Source organism: Homalodisca vitripennis, chromosome 2 (genome assembly GCF_021130785.1).
Source record: "Homalodisca vitripennis isolate AUS2020 chromosome 2, UT_GWSS_2.1, whole genome shotgun sequence".
Lineage (NCBI taxonomy): Eukaryota > Metazoa > Arthropoda > Insecta > Hemiptera > Cicadellidae > Homalodisca > Homalodisca vitripennis.
In genome coordinates, this window is record NC_060208.1 from 188651007 (window position 1) to 188670367 (window position 19361).

Genomic DNA, 19361 nt, shown 5'->3' on the forward strand with positions numbered 1-19361 from the left:
AGCTTCAAGCATATTAATCAGACCAAAATGCCTCATTACGAACGATTCCCATACTGGCAGTCCTCTTTTGATGAATCAGGGCACAAACAGGTTTATGCAACAGCCTTATACCTAGATACATAAACAGAGTGACTTTCGTTATTTTTACAGCAACACCAGCTTTCACAAATATGTTGCTATGCACCAATACCTAAAGCTATTTATATACAATGCATTAATATTCAATTCAATAAATAATTCACCCCTTTTCTTTTGTATATGATAAGATAGGATAAAAGGGCTGCAATTTGATTGGGTAAATGTATTGAACAATCCGATTTTCGTCCCCCCCCCAGATATGTAGAGATCTATTGGATCTACTGACGTCGTTCTATACTTAGGTTAAAGCTAAATGACTGCTTTATAACTTTTTTCATGTGACTTTCCTCTTGGGATGTGCACTAGAACTAATATTTTAGCCAATAGATAACTAAAATTGAAATGTTGATTTTTTAGCCCTCAAATTGAAATTTTGAAGTCATATAACTCGGGAACTGTTTGACCTTCAGAACTGTTGGGCATACAGTTTAGGATGTTTGTATCTACATCATAAAAGGTGTAAGTGAATTTTTGTAAAATCCTTCATGAGTTATAAGCTAAAACCAATAAACAGTCTGAACATTTTAAGGTTATTGGCTCTTTTAAAGTTATGCTAGAGGATTTCGAAACTGCAAACTTGATTTAATACTACTATAATATGTCCTAACAACATATAAAACAGTTTAATTTATTTGGACCTACGACCATTTTTGCCCATGGAAACTGGCGTAAAATATATTTTAATCTGTGGACGTCTCCATGCATAAAATAAAATATATCAGCTGACTAGGGAATATCGGAAAACGCGTGTTAGCCCAGTTGGCGGGAACGTTAGTACGTTTTTAAGTTTCTGACATTAGAATTCACAACTTATGATAAGAGGAGTAATAAATTAGGTAATAAAGTGCGATAAAGAGTGAATTGAATATTCTCCTCAACTCACAATTGTGTTGAACACACGTCTTATGTGGATTTATGTATTAATACACGTTATTATAGGTAATGTAAGTACAATATAATTCTATCAGTAAATCTGAAAACAAACTAGGTTATGAAATTGGCGTTCATAGACCCTGATAAACAAATTGTTTGCTTAAAATGAAAGATGTATTGGATTGACAATAATAACGTTTTAGAAAATAAAGGGAGACAGTTTCTTTTTTATTTTAGGGTCTGTGTGATAACCCTTTGAAGATTTGGTAAATGTTTACAAGACCCACTTCACATGATTTTTTTTATTCTCTTAGTGGAAAGTACTTTTTGTCAAAGACTATAGGTAGACTGTAATAAGAGGCATATGGCATATACTCGTTATTCTATTGTTATTATCAAACCATTAGATATATTTAAATTCGATTTGATATATAACACTAATAGGCTATTCATCAAGAATTACAAACCATTAACTACAAGAATAGTACATTATTATTTTTAATGAATAAAAGAAAACAATAAAAAACGAATAAAAGTAACCAAATTTGGCCTAACCTACATATCAGAGAAACTTAACAATATTTATAGCATGCCCAGATAGTAGTGAGGAACCGCTTTTGTGAAATGGAGGAAAAGATTCTCTCCATGGGTTACCATAAGCTAAACGCACATTTTGAAAGTACTAATAACAAATCTCGTCACTTTTAAGCAACATCTCACACAATTTCTCCATATTCAATGCCATTTTCAAATTCACAAAAAAAACTAGTTACTTCACGGTTATTCTACTGTGTTACTTTCAAAATTTGTAATTAATTAGTTGAAGTCATATGTTAAGTTAAATAAGTTGTAATATTGAATTATTCATTGGATAAAAACAATTGAAACATTCTGTAAAACCAATCGCATGAGTGTAAGCTGCTTATTAAAGTTTTCCCTGGAAGTGTATCATAGGCCTAGGCCAAATCTACTAAGTTCAATTTCAATACATATTCTAATAATAAATAATGAAACTAAATCTACTGATGAGTTGGTAAGATTTATATTACATCTAAAAAGTATCAAATAAGTTGAAATTTACCAATGGTAAGCTACTGTATATTATAGCATCTAAATAAATTCAATATACCTATATACATATATATACACACACGCGTGTGCGTGCGCGCGCACACACACACACATACCTTTTATGTTCAGGGTGTTAAAAAAGTTCCGCACGGGCCTGATAATTCCCGAACGATTACAGGTAAAGCAATAAAACTGTATATCATTACTGCACCTATAAATTTACTTTTTGAAGTAATTACCATTTTTTGTCATGTCAAGAGAATGGGCCGCAAGGAATCAGAAGGAAATCTTAAATGAGAGTATAGGTCGAGTAGTACAAATTAAAGGTCTTTATTAGTAGAGTACAATGCCACAAATCCAACCTTAAAAAGTTCACTAAATAATTACGCTGGTTTAAAATTTAAAATATTTACAATGTAGGTCCTGTTATAATTGTTTAATATGCTTGCCTTGGCACAAGTCGTGACCTCCACAGTGTGATGTATTAGGCCACTTTTCCCAGTATATTCTAGTCATAACATTGACCTTTGAGATCATAGAATTGTTTGAAGTATACATTTTCTGTAAATTTGAGTTCCTACTAATGTTGGATGAGACACAACACAGAAACAAAATTAATATGACTATCTAAATGAGGTTCAGAAAGGACTAACTAATGCATTTTGTTTTATTAATAAAGTTTATGTGAATGTTGAGTTTAGCTCCAGTTCACCTTACTTTTAGAGCAGTGTCTGGAATATGCCGCTTTCACAGGCTTGACTCCTGGAATCTGGAGTCATGTTCGTCTGATAGTCGGTGACGAAGAAGCTCAAAATGAACACTACCTATATATTGTTGCGACTTCATAGACACCCAGACAACAAAATATAGTGTAATCTACATGAAGGGGAATTCTCATTGTTTCATCAGTGCACAATTGAGTGAACTACAGTGTTTTAGACATGATCTCTAAGCACAGTTGAGCAACCGAGTTTTCTACACATAAATTTAACTGTACGGTAATAACAAAGCTAACCGTAAAGTTGATAAATTTTATTTACTGCCATTCAATTGATCAAATGTCTTATTGTTTCATGTAGCATTACACCATAATGAGTACTGCATAAAAACAGCTATTGAAAATAAGATTGGAAAAAAACCTTTATATTTAGCCTACTGCATAATACAAATTAATATTATTGACAAAATGGATATTAGAAGGAATGCCTGCATGGATAGCATAATCTTTGCACAGACATGAGTTATATAAACTTTGTCAAAAATAAACAAAATAAAATAGTTTGTAAACTACTGATATATGACAGTAATTTTAATATAAATGAGGAATGAGACAAATATGAGAGATTATGATGTGGATATGAATAACTATATAGCAGGATAACAAGACGTTCTATCTGAACCAAGAATCAGTAGGAGGAGAAGAGGTCAGGTTCAAATTCGGGTCACAATCTGTATAAAGCACCAATCACTGATCCGAGTCTTAATTCTTTTTTAATTTAATGAAATCCAGTAGAGAATTAAAAGAAAGAGAACAAAGAGTATTAAATAGGACATGAGAAATATAAAATATCATGAGTACAATATAGTTTAAAATGATTTAGTTAGTTGAAGAGGGGCAGTTCCTATGTTTCTAGAATATCTAGTGTTGTGTATGTGTGTCAACTTATTTTGTGTCATATTTTATACCAATGTGGAATATCATAGATGTTACTACTGTATTCATCGCAAGACCAAGATTTGTGTTAGTTAAGATTTGTTAGTTCAATATGTTTTAGGTAATGATTTGAGAGAACATAATTGTTGTACTTCTAATTATGAAAGCTCTGACATTGTTTCAGTCCAATGGAACCAGATATACCTCAAGCATTCATACAAGTTGCAAAATGCTTTGCAGTAGACATACTAGGAGGTAAGATATATTGTACTTTCAATATTAGTTTAAGGAGATTCTGCATTTACAATGGTTGTTTTTTTATATCCTGCTTTTTTTCTTTACTTTTTATTATTTTTTAGATTTCCCGCATGAAAAACCATGAACTGTTTGCTTTTTAAATGCTGTCATTGAAGGAGGAGCTCTCCTTATTGAAAAGATTATTTTCTATAAAATAAAACTCACAATTGTCCAATAATTTTAATTTTTTTCCACAAGGCCTTTCGAAATCTAAGGCCACACCTGACGATGGCATCTTATATGTTGAAAAGCCTCATGTAAGAAAATTAAAATTATTGAACAATTATGAGTTTTCTTCTATAGAAACATTTTTAATGATATTTGGTTTTGGTTTATGTGCAATAAAAGTAAAAATGCTTTGTTTTGTAAAAAATACAACATTTTAAAATTATTATTGCATAGAGACCAAGCAATAAACACTCATGATTTTTAATAGTTTTGTAGCCAATGACAATAGCTAAACTCCTATGCATTTTGAATCTACTAATGTTTGTCCAAAAAATTTTATAAAGAAGTAAATTTCAAACTTTAATATTTTTTCTAATTTTTCTACATTTATGTAAATTGTTTATTTTTTCTATAAAGTGTAGAATCATGAAAATGCATAGGATTTCTAATTATGTATTTGAGAATATGTACCGTAGTGAAAGTTTAACTCTTCTATCTTTTATAGTTATTGAGAAATAAGATTTTTATATTTAAAAAATTTAAAAACAAAGTTTTCAGATTATCACAAGAAAAAAACACATACTCAATATCATCCTGTAAAATTGTTATTGTACGTCTTAGTTGGTTTTACACTCTGATAATTTTTACTATGCCGTTTTACATAACTTATTAGGAGAGTTTTAAACACTAGAGCAAGTTTCAATATATTTACTGTACAAATTAATAAAAAACACTGTATACTAGCTAGGCTTAGTCTGTAAAGTAGCCTCATATGTATGTTCAGCTGTTGTCAACCACCTTTACAAACATGCTTTTCTATTATTGCTCTCACTCAATCTCTTCTTAGTTCTCTTCTTTCTCCTCATAATAAAACACTATGCAAGTATCACTAAAAATAAACTACCATGAGTAACACACTAAAAAACAAATCAATTAGAAACTTTGTTTTGATTTTCCATAATAAAGTAACAGCTCTTTAAGTTGTCATACAGACAGTCAAGAATACAATAAAGTAAACAGAAACGTGCATAAGTAAATACTATCCAGAAAATCATAGAAAAAAAGGTCATTAGTATATAGAAATATTTTAATCACAGATAAAATGTAACAAAATGTATGGTCTGCTTGGCTAAAATTCAGAACATGCCTTTATAAAAACAATTTTGAAGGTAAAACAGACAGTTTTTTTGCAAAAGCTATTGTGTTGTCTTTTTCAGAATTAAATAGAAAACAATAGTCTGCAATAAAATAAATTTTTAATTTTTACCCAATTATGTGCAGAATACCCTTAACTGGAAACATTTAATTCATTGTTACAGAGTAACCTATGAGTGTATTAAAAAAAGTTTTCAAACTGTTACTAGAAGTTTTCATAAAATTAATAACTTAGTGTTACTTAAAACCTCAATAGTAGAAACTTTAAAATCTTGCAATCACATAAAATATTTAGAAAGTCAAGAGTTATTTTGTTGATGATTCTAATTTAAAGTAACAAGCACATACATTTAAGTATTGGATATAATAGAAAAAGTATTAACTTATGTGCCTATTACTTAATTACTACTGAAACCTCATAAAGATAGAGAACTCCTTGATTTCAATACATCCACAAATACTATACATTTTCAAATTGTATTCACACCTAACACTTGAAATTCAGGTGCATATAATTATTGTATTTTCATAGAAATGTCAAATTATACTTTATTTTAACAGGGTTGTTATTGTTTTAATTTTTATAAATTTCACAGGTGGGAAGATTCTGACTGGTCTTTGCACCTCAAGTGGTCAACTGTTGGAGTTTGTGGATCGGAAGGTTGTGGACTCGTTAGATCTAGATAGAGAAGCTGACGATTTAATGATTTTTACTTCCTATAACCCAATTCAGAAATACTATTTGGTTCGTAGTAATCAACAACTGCTAGTGATCAAGAGGCAGAAACCATTATCTGTAAGTATTATTGAGAATGGAGATAAGTTATCATTCTTCGTTCAGCCTGTTCAAAATTTTGTTACGTTTTGTCAAATCTTGACTAACAATACCAGCCGATCAATCTCAATCAAATGATTTGATGAAATTTGATCACAGTTTGAAAAGTATCAGAACTGTTCAGATTTGATCAAGGTTTATTACGTTTGATGATGTAATTAAATAGTTGACCAAGTGTAATCTGATGATGTGGCATAATATCATAAAATGTTGATTAAAGTATATTTGTTCTATTTTACATTGTCCGTTGTTGAAAAAAATGTTCTTTTAAGATCAATATGATTTTGAATTTGATTGAACGTTTTGACTAATTGTAAAATTTTATTTTCAGAAAAATAGTTATCCAAGTAATTTTCAGTAATTGAAACTGTTTTAAATTTAATTGCGTGGATAGATTACATAGTTTCTATGCTGTATAATATTTCCAAAGCATTTGATTGTGTTAATAATGACCTCATTTAAAATAAACTAGGTCAGAAATACTTATCTTATTTCAGTCAACAAATCCCATTTATGTCCATTACCTTGATGAGAATAACCTATAATGTTTAAAAAAATCAAACTTCAAGTCCTATAATATGAGGTTTGTTTGGAAAGAAAATAGATTCATTAAATAAAAAAGAATTACACAAACTTTTAGAGCCTTTTCATTATATAAATTTGAAAGACGTTCTTAAACTATTTTTAAACATGAATAAAATTCTGCTGTTTATGCACTTAACCAAACACGGCGGTTTTCTTGGTGACGAGGTGTGATCCAATTCCATTGATTGCTTTTTCTATTTGAAATTGACAAGAGAAACCATCATGATTTATTACCAATGACTTAGTTAAGAAATTTATCATCTTCTTCTTAGTACTGGATAATAAACTTTGGAGCTGGCTCTGTTCTCTTTGTTTGAGTTCATCAGTCAATAGTTTGGGTAGTTATTGGACATAAAATTTACAATATCCGAGTTTCTCAAGCACAATTTCATGCACTAGAGTTTTTGAAATCTATATTTTGAAAAATTGTGATTGTGAACCTTCGATTTTTCTTAACCTTATGATTGATTTCGACAAGGCCGTCAGTGGCCATAGGCAGTTGGCCATTGGCACTTTACTTTTCGTCATTAACATTAGTTTGTTCTTTACCAGACAATTTTAACTGCGGTATAGTTCATAATAAATCTTCTCCATACGCAGAACACAATTGATAATGAATTTCACCAGTTGCATTTTCTTTACCAAATGAAATCTAATGATGCTATAATGTCAGTGACAGATTTTATTGCGGTGGCTATTTTAAACACTAGTTTAGAGGGCTTAGAATGGCATAGCAACATTCACTGTGACGCTGCCAGATGAATATTAAAAGTAGCAGCATAGCAGTGCTGTTAATAAATTGTGCTGCACACTCATCTGTTCTTTGATCTGTTGCCTCGGTAACTTACTTTCCGAATGACCCTCATAGAACTTGTAACACACAATTTTTGCCTATACAGATGGATTTTTCATTTATATTAATGGATCTATCAAAGTTTGTTTTTAAATTTGTAACAAACGAGTCTACTCGGCTATTCCATTATAAAAATTATCACAATTGTATGTTATTCCATCCAGCAGTTTTTTTTAACAGAACATGGTTGAATGATATTTAGTCCAGGCAGTCTTTTATCCACATACTACCATGGACGATTTAGTGTCCATTGGTTCTCAAAGAGTTAAGATTTAGTAATGCAAGCTATAAAAAATGTTGCAATGAGTATTCTCTAATCATGTATTTTAGATAGTAATTGTCAACTTTGAAACTGTAATGTTATAGATTATAAAGACGTACGAGAATGTAACTCGAGTGCAGATTGAGGATCGACTTATGTTGGGGAGGCCTCAGACTGTGATATGGACGCAGGGTGATAGAGAACCTATTGTCACAGACTTTGTGGGTCAGCTGCATGCAGAGGTTCCTCAACCTGTCCCTCAACTTACCTCTGGCCTCAGCGGGAAACTGCATGTGAGTACGTTGCTCTGGTCAAGTTATTGATATTTTCTCATTCAGTTTGATGTTGATTTTAAACTAAATCATTCTTATTACAATAAAATGTTTTAGAAACTGAAGAAATATTTAAATTAACTTGAATTATCTCAAAACTCACAGTCAAAATAATGTTGTAATACACATTTCCCAAATTTTGATTTTGAAATGAATTACATAAAGTTACAATTGATTTTAATTAAAGACAAAGCTTGGACAGTAGAGGTCTCACTCCTGCTTAATCTAACATGTTATAGTAATACATTATGGTGGGAAGGGTTGATTTAATGTGAATGTCGAGTTTAGCTCCATATCACCTTTCGCTTAGTGCAGCATCTGAAATCTGACACTGTGTCACAAGTAGGCTTACTAAGTAGTACTGCTAAGATATATACTGTTTTTTGTCTTGTTGGATCTCTTCAGGCGGACATGGACTCCAGATTCCAGAAAAAGTGTATACACATAATTTGATCTACCAATAGTGTGGCAGTGAAATAAAAAAAATTGCAAGTAAGTTATAAGTTGAAAGAAAGATAAATGTAAAGATTAGCAACTATAAATAGAAATTTCAACTTATTGCTTTTAAAGATACCATAATTGACCTATTTTTATTTGTTTGACTTTACACTGCATTTGAATGATTTTATTTGTGAAACACATTGTGGACAACATAATAAATTGAATAGTTCCCATGGTTTAATTCTTTAGTTGGCTCATCAAATCTCTAGTGTGATGAGCTTGGGAAATTGAGTAAGTCTATAAAGAGGTCTCTTGTTGAAGTTAACATCAGCGGAAGTCACTAGAAAGTGTTAGTGCAGGACTTGGGCCAATCGTGAGGGACTTGACACTATTCTAAGCATTGTAAAACTTGTTCCATAGAGACTTTTGCTTGTGGTCCAAAGTATAGCCGAGGTATTTATAAAGTATCCGAAAAACAAAAATTCCTTATGTCAATTTAGTAATCTAGTGAATTCAGAGGAGCTCAGTGTAAACTGTAACTAAACAATGTCAGTTAATCAGATATTTATATGTTATGTTTCAAAACTTTTTTATGATTGTAAGTTTTAAAGAAAATGTGATACACCAGGAAATGACCCTACGACTGGCCAAAGCCCGCAAGTTGCTACAGGAGAAACGTAGTGCCCGGGTCCGAGCCCTCTACCAGTTGACACCCCACCTAGGACATACCAACACTCAGCCACAGGTTAGACTGATTACTATTGAAAGTGTTGGATTTCTTTGATTTACCCATATCGATCGGAACTGGCAGCATGTGTAGTTCAGATATTTGGAAGTGGAATTTTGGGAATGGTAAGAGGCTATAGAATATTGAAATATTCCAGTCACCTAACATTCTCAATAGCTCTGTGGATAGCTTGGAGCTTTGCAAAGGTGTCCTGGCCTTCTGTGGATGGCAAAGAAATTGAATTATATATTGGAAACTGGACATGAGCAGCTGATCAATATGACTACTGAATGATTCTTTTTTGTATTTGCTTTAATACTGGGTATCTCAGCATCTTAAGTAGGTAATTAATAATTTAATTTCAAATTGAAACCGTAACTCATTATGAAGGGTGTAAATGCTGTCAAATTCTTATTAATTTTGTCAGTATTAAGTATACTTTTCCTCTTTCACTCTTTTAGCAATTATCACTGAATAGTTCCACAATAACTACTATAAGTTTATAATATTTTTAATGAGCCAGTTTTTTTTAAAATTTTAACAACAGTATATATATATATATATATATATATATATATATATATATATATATATATATTGTACCTTTTTTAATCATAACGATGGCCATAAACAAAGGAGTATATGTATTGCTTCCAAAATCAGTATATAAAATTTTAATTTAAAAAAACATGAACAGCGCTTTAAGGTTGAGTAATGGATAGTGAATACTTAGGGGGACGAGAAAGTGTTGGCTTGGGGACCTCCATTCCCAATGCAAGACCAAGTGAAGCAGCCTCCACTTAGACTGTCACAGGCCTGGAGACGTGTACACAACGGCAAGTGGGTGATTGGAGTTCCAGTGTTCAATACCAGTGACACGTAAGTTCACTTGTGATTTCTGTTATCGTTGGTGACGGTTTTTGTCATCGCTTGAATGGTGGAAGAAATGTTTTTATCTCAGAGTTACCTGATGAGATCAATCATGTTGAAGACTCTTACGAAGTATTATCGAACGTTCTCGGATCGAGAATCGAAGATGGATTGATATGTAATCAGTAGGAAGATTAAAGTGGTGTAATACTCTATAGGTTATTGATTTTTTGTAAGAGTTAGAGATGCAAGAATACAGTTCGTAACAAGTTTTAACGTATACATAAAAGTGGGGACTAAGGGGAGGGAGGAGGGAGCGTCCAAATAATTACAAATTTCACATAACTAGATGGCATTGCTGCTGTACACCACATGTGAAACGGCTTGTCATCTCACCACAGGTACCTATTTTGCGCCTGGTACTCTCTACTTACTAAATTACTTGACATCTATGTTCTGGGGTGATAGAGACAGTAGATTATGCCTTTACTTCATAATGTGTTGCCATTAATCCATCTTCTGCTGTTAGTCACTGTTGCTGATGCATGACCTACCTACAAATAGCGATGGTTCATCGCAAAATCCATTACCACTAGAAATCTCCACTGAAATTAATGGTTATTATTAATAGGTACATTGGGCCTACAAAGCAACAATAAATTAAAAATCTAAAATTAATAGAAGAAGTAACAAAGTCGATAAAATTAAATGCTTTGGAAATACACATAAACTGAAATAAAGAAAAACTCATAAACAATGAAGAAGACCGTCTTCTTTCTCCTCAATTTATTCAAAAATTAAACTGTAGTCATATCTAATTTTTCATACTTACTGAAATACATCCAAAATGTTTTTATTTGCTTATTTACACCATATAGTATTTTAATATTAATTGTAATAGAAATAATATACATATTTATTTGTGAAGTCGCCTGATGATGAAACCTTTGGTTTCGAAAGGCCTCACCCCAAAAATAAACTATATTGGAAAAGTACTGTTTTATTAACATTATTACTACTATTTTTTCCAATTGTTCCAAGATTTTTCAATATTTATTGCAAAGTTAAATTTATTCTCCTTGTTGTTAGAATGTGATGGATTGCACCAAATTCTGGACACTAGAAACTAGGTGAAGGCTAATTTAGTTTTCTTACATTTTTATTATTTTAAATAAATAATATTCTTTAAAAAAGAACTTGTGACTAACCTCTTTAACTGTCTCTCAATATATACCAGTATAAATACTCTGTGTATAAAACTACTTCTATAAAATATTTACTATGACTATTGTACAATCTGATGTAAAACCACAATATGCAAGAGGTCATATATAATCAGAGGAAATATTGCTAAAGTGGATATAGAGGACTATAAAAAAATTGAACCATTTAAAAACAAAATAGAGACCAAAAATTAAACCAAAATATATGAGAAAGGGTAACATAAACTGCCAGGTTGAGAAAGTATTAAGAAATTCTGAAAAGTTGTATAAACTGCCTTGAGTACAAAGCTAGTTGAAAAGTCCAATTGCAATAAACACGGAGTAGAAATATGTCAACATGAATAACCGTTACAGTGAAACTTTTAATTGAATGTGGATAGCTTACAAACTTGTTCAGCGTATATTAAAGACCAGGTTCGATTGGAATCAGCCAAGCATTACGGTACATATAGTTGTGACTCGTATTGCTGATATGGTATTTTATACTTTCTAAAACTTTATATTTCAGAGCTTAATAAAAATTGTACTTTGTTCCTTGGGACAGCTTTGCTTTAATGTCATTCACAGTTCAGTGTTATTTTTCTTTTAATAGGTTTTCATATATGATTGTATGTTATGGTATTAGTTTGAATACAAATATTACAAAATATACATAATTATCACAGTTTTACGTTTATCTCTGAACGAACATCTAGAAATCTGGAACAGATATATTTGTAATTGTGTTTGAACCAAATAAATTTGCTTTAAATTCTTTAAAGTTTTTAAAAACTATTAACATTGAGTCCTTATTATGTAATAATTGATAGAAAAATTTTGCGCAAATGTCAAAAATGAGAGATGTTTTTTTGTTTTATGCAGTACTCTGTACTCAACGTATGCTTACGTTAAGTTATGTAATTATTTCTGGTGCTTATTTTTAACTGTCCTTTTAAACTCTCTTTGCAGTTGTAAAGTTTAGTTTATTTGCCCTTAAGAGTAGACTATAACCTCAAAATTTTTCAATACGCTTTACGGAAAGGTCAGATTACGAATATCTTAACCAAAGTAAATGTCCTTAATAGCAATTTGTTTGTTATTTGTAGATTACTTCATTTCAATAACTCCACAATAATTAGAGTGAAAAATACTGTGCTTAAAAGTTCTAGAAGGGCCAAGGCCATTAAGCAGTAAAGTTAAATTGCATGGCAAAAGTGATTGGTGTATAAGGAGGTGTTAAGTTTCTTAGTCATATTTCTTTAGATCCTTTTTGGCCAATCAGAAATGTCCAAGCTACGGCTCGATGTTGAGACCTGATTGAACCAGCAGCTCAGGGATCTGGAAACAGCTGGTTGTGTGTTGTTGGCCCTGAAATGGTGTTTGTATTAAGAAGTGGTTATAATTGCTTTATGGTCAAGAATAAAAAATAACCAATCTTCGAGACTGCCTGTGTCCTGAAAGTACAGTACAGCCCACTGAATAAAGCATGTGTTTATTCTTTTCATGCAGACAGAGTGGAATGCTGCTGGACATGACTTCCAAGACTAAATATGTACTGGTCAAGATTTGAGAATATTTATGTTATTTCTCTAATCTGTTACATTGATATCAGATGAACAATTCTTAAGATGTGATACCATAAATTCAAATAGTGTACATGATTTTTGCAGCAATAGTTTCTACTAGACAGGCAGGATTACATTTTCTGGTTTAATTATATGAGGAGAGAACAGAGATTACAAACAAAACTAACAAATTTATTAAATTCAATATAACATTATGTTACATATGTACATTTCTACAGAATAAAGTGAATTTTAACAAAGTGTTGTCAAACAACCATCCATAACAAGAAGGACTAACCCTAGTTAAGCCTAGTTGTGGTTAATATCTCTGCACACGTAGAGATATTCCCTACAGTTAGTGTGAAGTGCAAAGTTGATGGAGATGAAAGAGTCTAATCTTATTCATTCAAAACAGTGACAATTCCTTTATCAGTAAATGTGATAAGTACAGTTGACAGAGTTTACAGTAGGTGGACAACCTGACAATTATTTCTTAAAAGTAAGCACTTATATTCTACACCATTAGAGAAAGTTTTAAAGAAATTTGTTTGTTTTATTGGGCATTTAATCCTTTTGCAAGTTAAGTACTGAAAATGTAAATTTTAAATACTCATGAGTTTTTATTAATTCATGAAAACTAACAAAGTAAAATTATTTATAGAATTTATTATTAGATAAAACTCTAATGTTCTGGTTCATGTGATGAAAAGCAAGTTTAATATTTTACTGTACAACATGGTGAAATTAACGGCAAAAGGTTTATACAGTTAAATTAACTATAGACAAAAAATAGTGAATGAATAAAATTATTTTCCAATGCATAATTACATGTAACAAAACAAATTACTGAAATGATAAATTCTGTATTTCAACAGTAGGGCTTTGTTTTGGACCTTATTGGTGCTTTGGTAATAATGTAACTTGACATTTGTGTTTGGCTATTCAGATTATTGCTTGATTTAAACTCTTATATAGTTCCTAAATTAATCTTAGTAACATGTGATATGTTTAGACACACATATTATTTGATCAACCAAATACAAAAAATATTTCTTTTAATGATTGCAGTTTTATAGTGACAACCAATAAACATTTATAGAGTTCTTAGACTAACCAAGTAATACCATACCTCTAGCTATTGAAAGTGTCTTTGGTTTATTTAATGCTAACAACCTAAAAATACGGTTAAATGCATTTTAATGGAATTAGAGTATGTAGACTGTAACAAACAAAGTCACATATAATTACAAAGTACAATAGTTATAGTAATAACTGCAAAAAAGGTAAATAAAGACAATCATAAGGGATTATTGGAAAATACATTAAATTTGATATAAAATAGAATTTACAATAGTTATGGTTCTTGACACAACATTACTTGATTCAATTGATTTGAATGGAATTCTTTTCAGGTACATAACTAGTTGCAAAATAAGTGGTTATTCAACAGGTTTAAAGTTACTTATCACTTCAACGTATGTGACATAAATGGATACAACAGAATATCGAAGGACCCAGCAGAACTTAACACGTTTACGACGATGTGTACCCCATCGGGTACATACCGGGCTTTTGTAAAGTGTGTTGTGCGCCTGATGGGGTACATGCATTTCCTTATTGGTTTTTTATTGTTTGCCTATCTTGGTGGTTTGTTAAGTTTGATCCCACGCAAATAAATACCTCAGACTATAATGTACCCCGTCAGGCACACGATTGCTTAATTTTTAAGGTAAATACATTTTTGTAGGTACTCATAGAGGTACACAGAGAAAAATTGAAAAATCAATTAAATAATTTTTTTTGTGCAAAATTGCAAGGCCTACATACCTTTTTCGATATACTTAGATGTTTGACTTTAAGAACCTGATTACAGTTTTTAGCCTTTATAATTGAAAAATTCGACGGCAAATAAAAATTTCTGGAAAAAAAACATCATTGTGAACGTGTTTGGAAGTCTTATCAATCAATTCAACAAAATAGCTTCATCACATGTATTACTATGTCACATGATATCATATCATGTAAATTTGTATATTGTGCAATATTCTCATTGCTTTTGTGGTTCCCTATAAGACCGATTTAAAAATGTTGGAATTTTATTTCTATATTACAATTTTGACCCAAAAAATTAATTTCTTTGACCAAGAAATTAATTTTTGTATACCACGTTTCAAGTCTCTTTGGCCCTTCTATCAAGGTAATCACCAGACGGACATGACACGATTTTAAGAAAGATCTGTTGAGTCCTTTATGAATAAAACAACACTGTTTGATTTGTATAAATCATATTTAAATTCATTCAAAACGGTCTGCTTTGAGTGTGTATCTGTTGCTCTGGTTAAGTCATTAGTGTCATTATTTCACAAAAAATTAACATTTATCAAGTGCTTCATTTGTATTACAACTGCTAAAATTTATTTTTTTAAATAAAAGGAATGTTTAAAATTACAAACGAAGCAAGCTGTCTTGAACTTAAAATAAAGGAACTTGACCATTGTGAAATACCCCTTAAGCAAAATTGAATTTAATTAATTGTATTGATTGAAATGATCAGTATATAAAGTTAAATTACCGTTTATAGATTTCTGAAGATAATTAAATATTGCTTACTGTATAATGCAACTAATAAAGTTCAAATGCATCATAATTAATTACTGTCGCTTCTTAACACTATCATGATTTAGAAATATTAAAAAATTATCAATATTATATCTTACAGTAAATCTCTTGACTAAATACTTATAATATTTGCATACTTATTCATAAAATCTTTTCAAATAACACAGTATCAAGAGCATTTACAATTATTAAATATCTAAAATACAATAATTAAGGAATAAAATCTATAATTCATTATAAGCGCACTAATGTTAGGCCTTTCAAAAATTCACTAATGGAAATGGCTCTTTTATCGTTACCACAAATATGTTTTGTGACTAATCACAATATCGACTATTGTAAAATATCTATTAAACAATTTAAATATATAGTTTAGTAACAGTTCATTATGTAAAACATAATTTTATTATTTTAACTAGATCAAAACATTTTAATAAAATTCATTAAAAGTAATAACCAATAATAACAAAGTAGTTCATATTTTAAAACCTTAAGTAATTTTAGTAGTAAAAAAATAGTAAAAGTAAAAGTGAATTACGAGTTCTAATCTTAATGTATGGTAACTATTATGATTTATTATTATATTAAATTATTGCTGTTTGATCAGGTTGCATTGAGCTGCGGAAGCTTTAAATTTGTAGGTATCAAATTTCATCATTAAAAACTATTAGTTTTAGAAAACTAAGGGTTGTGCCTTGATGTAGCTTGAGTGTTTTTTCATTTTACACAGAGAAAATTTTTATATTTGCACCACACATAATTGGACAGTATCCATTGGGTGTCATGTAGTGAATAAAAAATAAATATTTCGTTGTACACTTTAAATATAAACAATGAATATCCAAGTAAACTTAGTATTGATTCTTTACATTAACTGAAACAAAATGTGAATATTCAAGTAAATATTGTTGAAATTTTTAGTTGTGCGCCATTACCCCTAAATGTTTTTATAAGGTCATATTAAATAAAGATACAGGTAAAATGTTTTTATTTTTATATGGTACTTGTATAAGTAATATTTTGAAACCTTCACTCAAATCAAGAGACTTCTAATTAAAAATTTATTTTATTTCATAAAATTGATTTACAACTTTTAAACACCTATAAGCAGTGCTTGATTTTTGGAAAAAGAGATCAGTGGAGAACGGAATTCTCCCAAAAAAGGAGACCCTGGAGCTATTTTCTGGAAAATTCTCCTGGTCTTTCTGAGGTGCACTGGAAAATTTCATGTGCATATTTTTCAGAGAGAGATACTGGAACGCTGTTCCAGTGTGTTCCGCCTCAAATCAAGCACTGCCTACAGGGTAAAACTTAATTTATATAAAAAAGTATAAATACAAATATGAGTTAAATCTTTAATTGTAAGTATTAATCAATAGTAAGTGTTTGCGGTAATCTTAAACATTCAGTATTAAAGCCAATGATTTTAAATGATACCAATTTAGATATATCCTTCACTCCAAACATTTGTTGAGGATTACTAAACTTAAGGGCTGGACCGATCCTCATCTCATGTGCAATATTTTATTTTATTATAAATGTACATTCAAGAAATATCCATAACAATAGTTTGCGGTTCTGCTAAAACTGCAGAAGTGCATTAGCATTCATCCAATTTTCATGGAATCAAACTACTAAATAATCCCCTGTTATTTTGTAAAGGACTGTTTATATAATGTTATCAACAGCGTCTATACTGGTCTACACTTGAACAATGTCTTTAGTTCGCTTCGCAGGAGTAGATTCTAAGTTCAGTAGAAAAGCGGTATACAAATGGCTAAGTACAGTGGACTGGCCTAGAGAGGCAAGCGATTGATGGAGTTGTAACGGTAACGCAGGTGAGGGGAGACGTGAAGCAGGCTTTGTCAGACTAGAATGGCTTTTGTGGGCGTGTCGTTGGTGGCCAACTCCAGGTATCGGTCCAGGGTGTAGCCGAACAGCTCAAAGTCGAACCTTAAAACATGACAGAACATTTGGTCAACATAGATAGGATTTCTAAGTGCATTTCTAGAGAGCACTAACCTAAAATACCTAATATATGTCTGCTGACCTAATATTAAATACTGATGTTTACAACAGCAATAACTTATTGAATAACTTACAAAACTTATTAATAATATTAGCACTGTGAAATATCTGATGTCTTAAAACATATATAATAAATGTCTGCAAAAAGTTGATTTCAAAATTGTAGATCAAATATTATTTTTGTAAATTGTACCTTGTTATATAACTTGAGATATAAAACTGAAGTAACTTATATCTTAACTTTAATAATAATAATTTATAAACTAAAACAAATTTTAATTAAACTCTCCTTAAACAAGGTAGGAGTACGCCACAACATGTTTTGTAGAAGGCTTTGCTGATAGAAAATTTCAAGTCTATAGGTCATTTATTTCCTGCGGATAGACAATCATACTGAAAAATAAAATGCAATGAAATCCTTAAATGCAATGTCAGTGAATTCCACCAAAACCAAGTTCATTGTGTATAACAGGAAAAGTTAGATGTACACGGAACTGCCAAGATTTATAGAGAGTCTGTGATGATGTTCTCTATCAGCATTCCTTAAATGCAATGTCAGTTAATTGTACCAAAACCAAGTTCATTGTGTGTAACAGGAAAAGTTAGATGTACACGGAACTGCCAAGATTTATAGAGAGTCTGTGATGATGTTCTCTATCAGCATTCCTTAAATGCCATGTCAGTGAATTCCACCAAAACCAAGTTCATTGTGTATAACAGAAGTAGAAATGTTCTAATGGCTGACTACATTTTTAATGAGGCTCAGGGGAAGAGATATGATACAATAAATGAGCATAGTGTTAAAATAGTTTCATCCTTTGAATTTGGTGGAAGTATTTAACACATCCTTCAAAAGCTTTAGACATCAGGGCATGTCAACCGAACTGTCAAGCATGGACTGTGTGAGGATGTTCAATCATCAAGACATTCGTTTGTTAGGTTCTTGAGTATGCTTTGGTGGTGTTAACCTTATCAGCTGAGTGGAACAAGCTCTTCAGCTTCAATCTGTGCAGAGACATCGGTATCAGGTGTCTTAGCCTACTGAGCTAGATTAAACTTTTTTGATGGTCCGGGTAAATAGCGGTCAACGATAAACAGTCTCCAGAAATTAGCATGTGGGAAAAGAGTGGTGGATTTGTATTTCCTTCTCAAGCTTATCAACGATAAGATGACTAATCCTTACCTTCTGGAGAGGACCAACTTCCGTACTTATACCAAAACCAGACAGCAGCAACTATTGACCTTGCTTGTTGTAAGCACATTCAGCATAGCCTTAGATTGCTACATCTTGGAAATTAAATTTGTGCTTCCATTGACTTGTTCTTTGACAGCCTAGAAGTAACAAGCACACAGCTGCAGATTCTTGTCCAGATATGCCCTAGGAAGGACCCTCTGAATGTGTTGATTTAATTATAATTATTTAATACTCATTGATATAAGGTTTGATAAGATATGTCTGGCACCATACAATAGACAAGTATTCCGGATGAGATTGTACTTATAGAATGAAGAGTTTGTCTCTTTCTTAATTCAGAATGCTGTTGAATAATTCTTCAAACTCAATGAACCAAGACATTTGTTGGCCTTAAAAGTTCATATGAGACTCATATATTTAAAGAGTGACAGAAGCCCTCTCCAAGGTTCCTGAAAACATCAACCCTCCTCAGGATTGCATTTCAAAGTTGG

The 19361-nt window shown here is 31.2% G+C and overlaps 2 protein-coding genes across 2 annotated transcripts in view; one reads left to right on the forward strand and one right to left on the reverse strand.

The window, feature by feature from the left end:
• Positions 1-897: 897 nt before the first annotated feature.
• LOC124355183 overlaps positions 898-19361 on the forward strand; it is a 180928-nt gene continuing 162464 nt past the window's right edge. The window contains exons 1-6 of the mRNA XM_046806188.1: positions 898-1077; positions 3921-3991; positions 5953-6152; positions 7996-8184; positions 9293-9409; positions 10125-10270. Coding sequence (XP_046662144.1) covers positions 3925-3991; positions 5953-6152; positions 7996-8184; positions 9293-9409; positions 10125-10270 — 719 coding nt within the window. The 5' untranslated portion in view covers positions 898-1077; positions 3921-3924. The remainder of the gene's footprint in view (positions 1078-3920; positions 3992-5952; positions 6153-7995; positions 8185-9292; positions 9410-10124; positions 10271-19361) is intronic.
• The window catches only part of LOC124355184 (carbohydrate sulfotransferase 11-like), a 132110-nt gene continuing 125948 nt past the window's right edge, over positions 13200-19361 (reverse strand). The window contains exon 6 of the mRNA XM_046806189.1: positions 13200-17600. Within this exon, the coding sequence (XP_046662145.1) occupies positions 17513-17600 (88 nt within the window). The 3' untranslated portion in view covers positions 13200-17512. The remainder of the gene's footprint in view (positions 17601-19361) is intronic.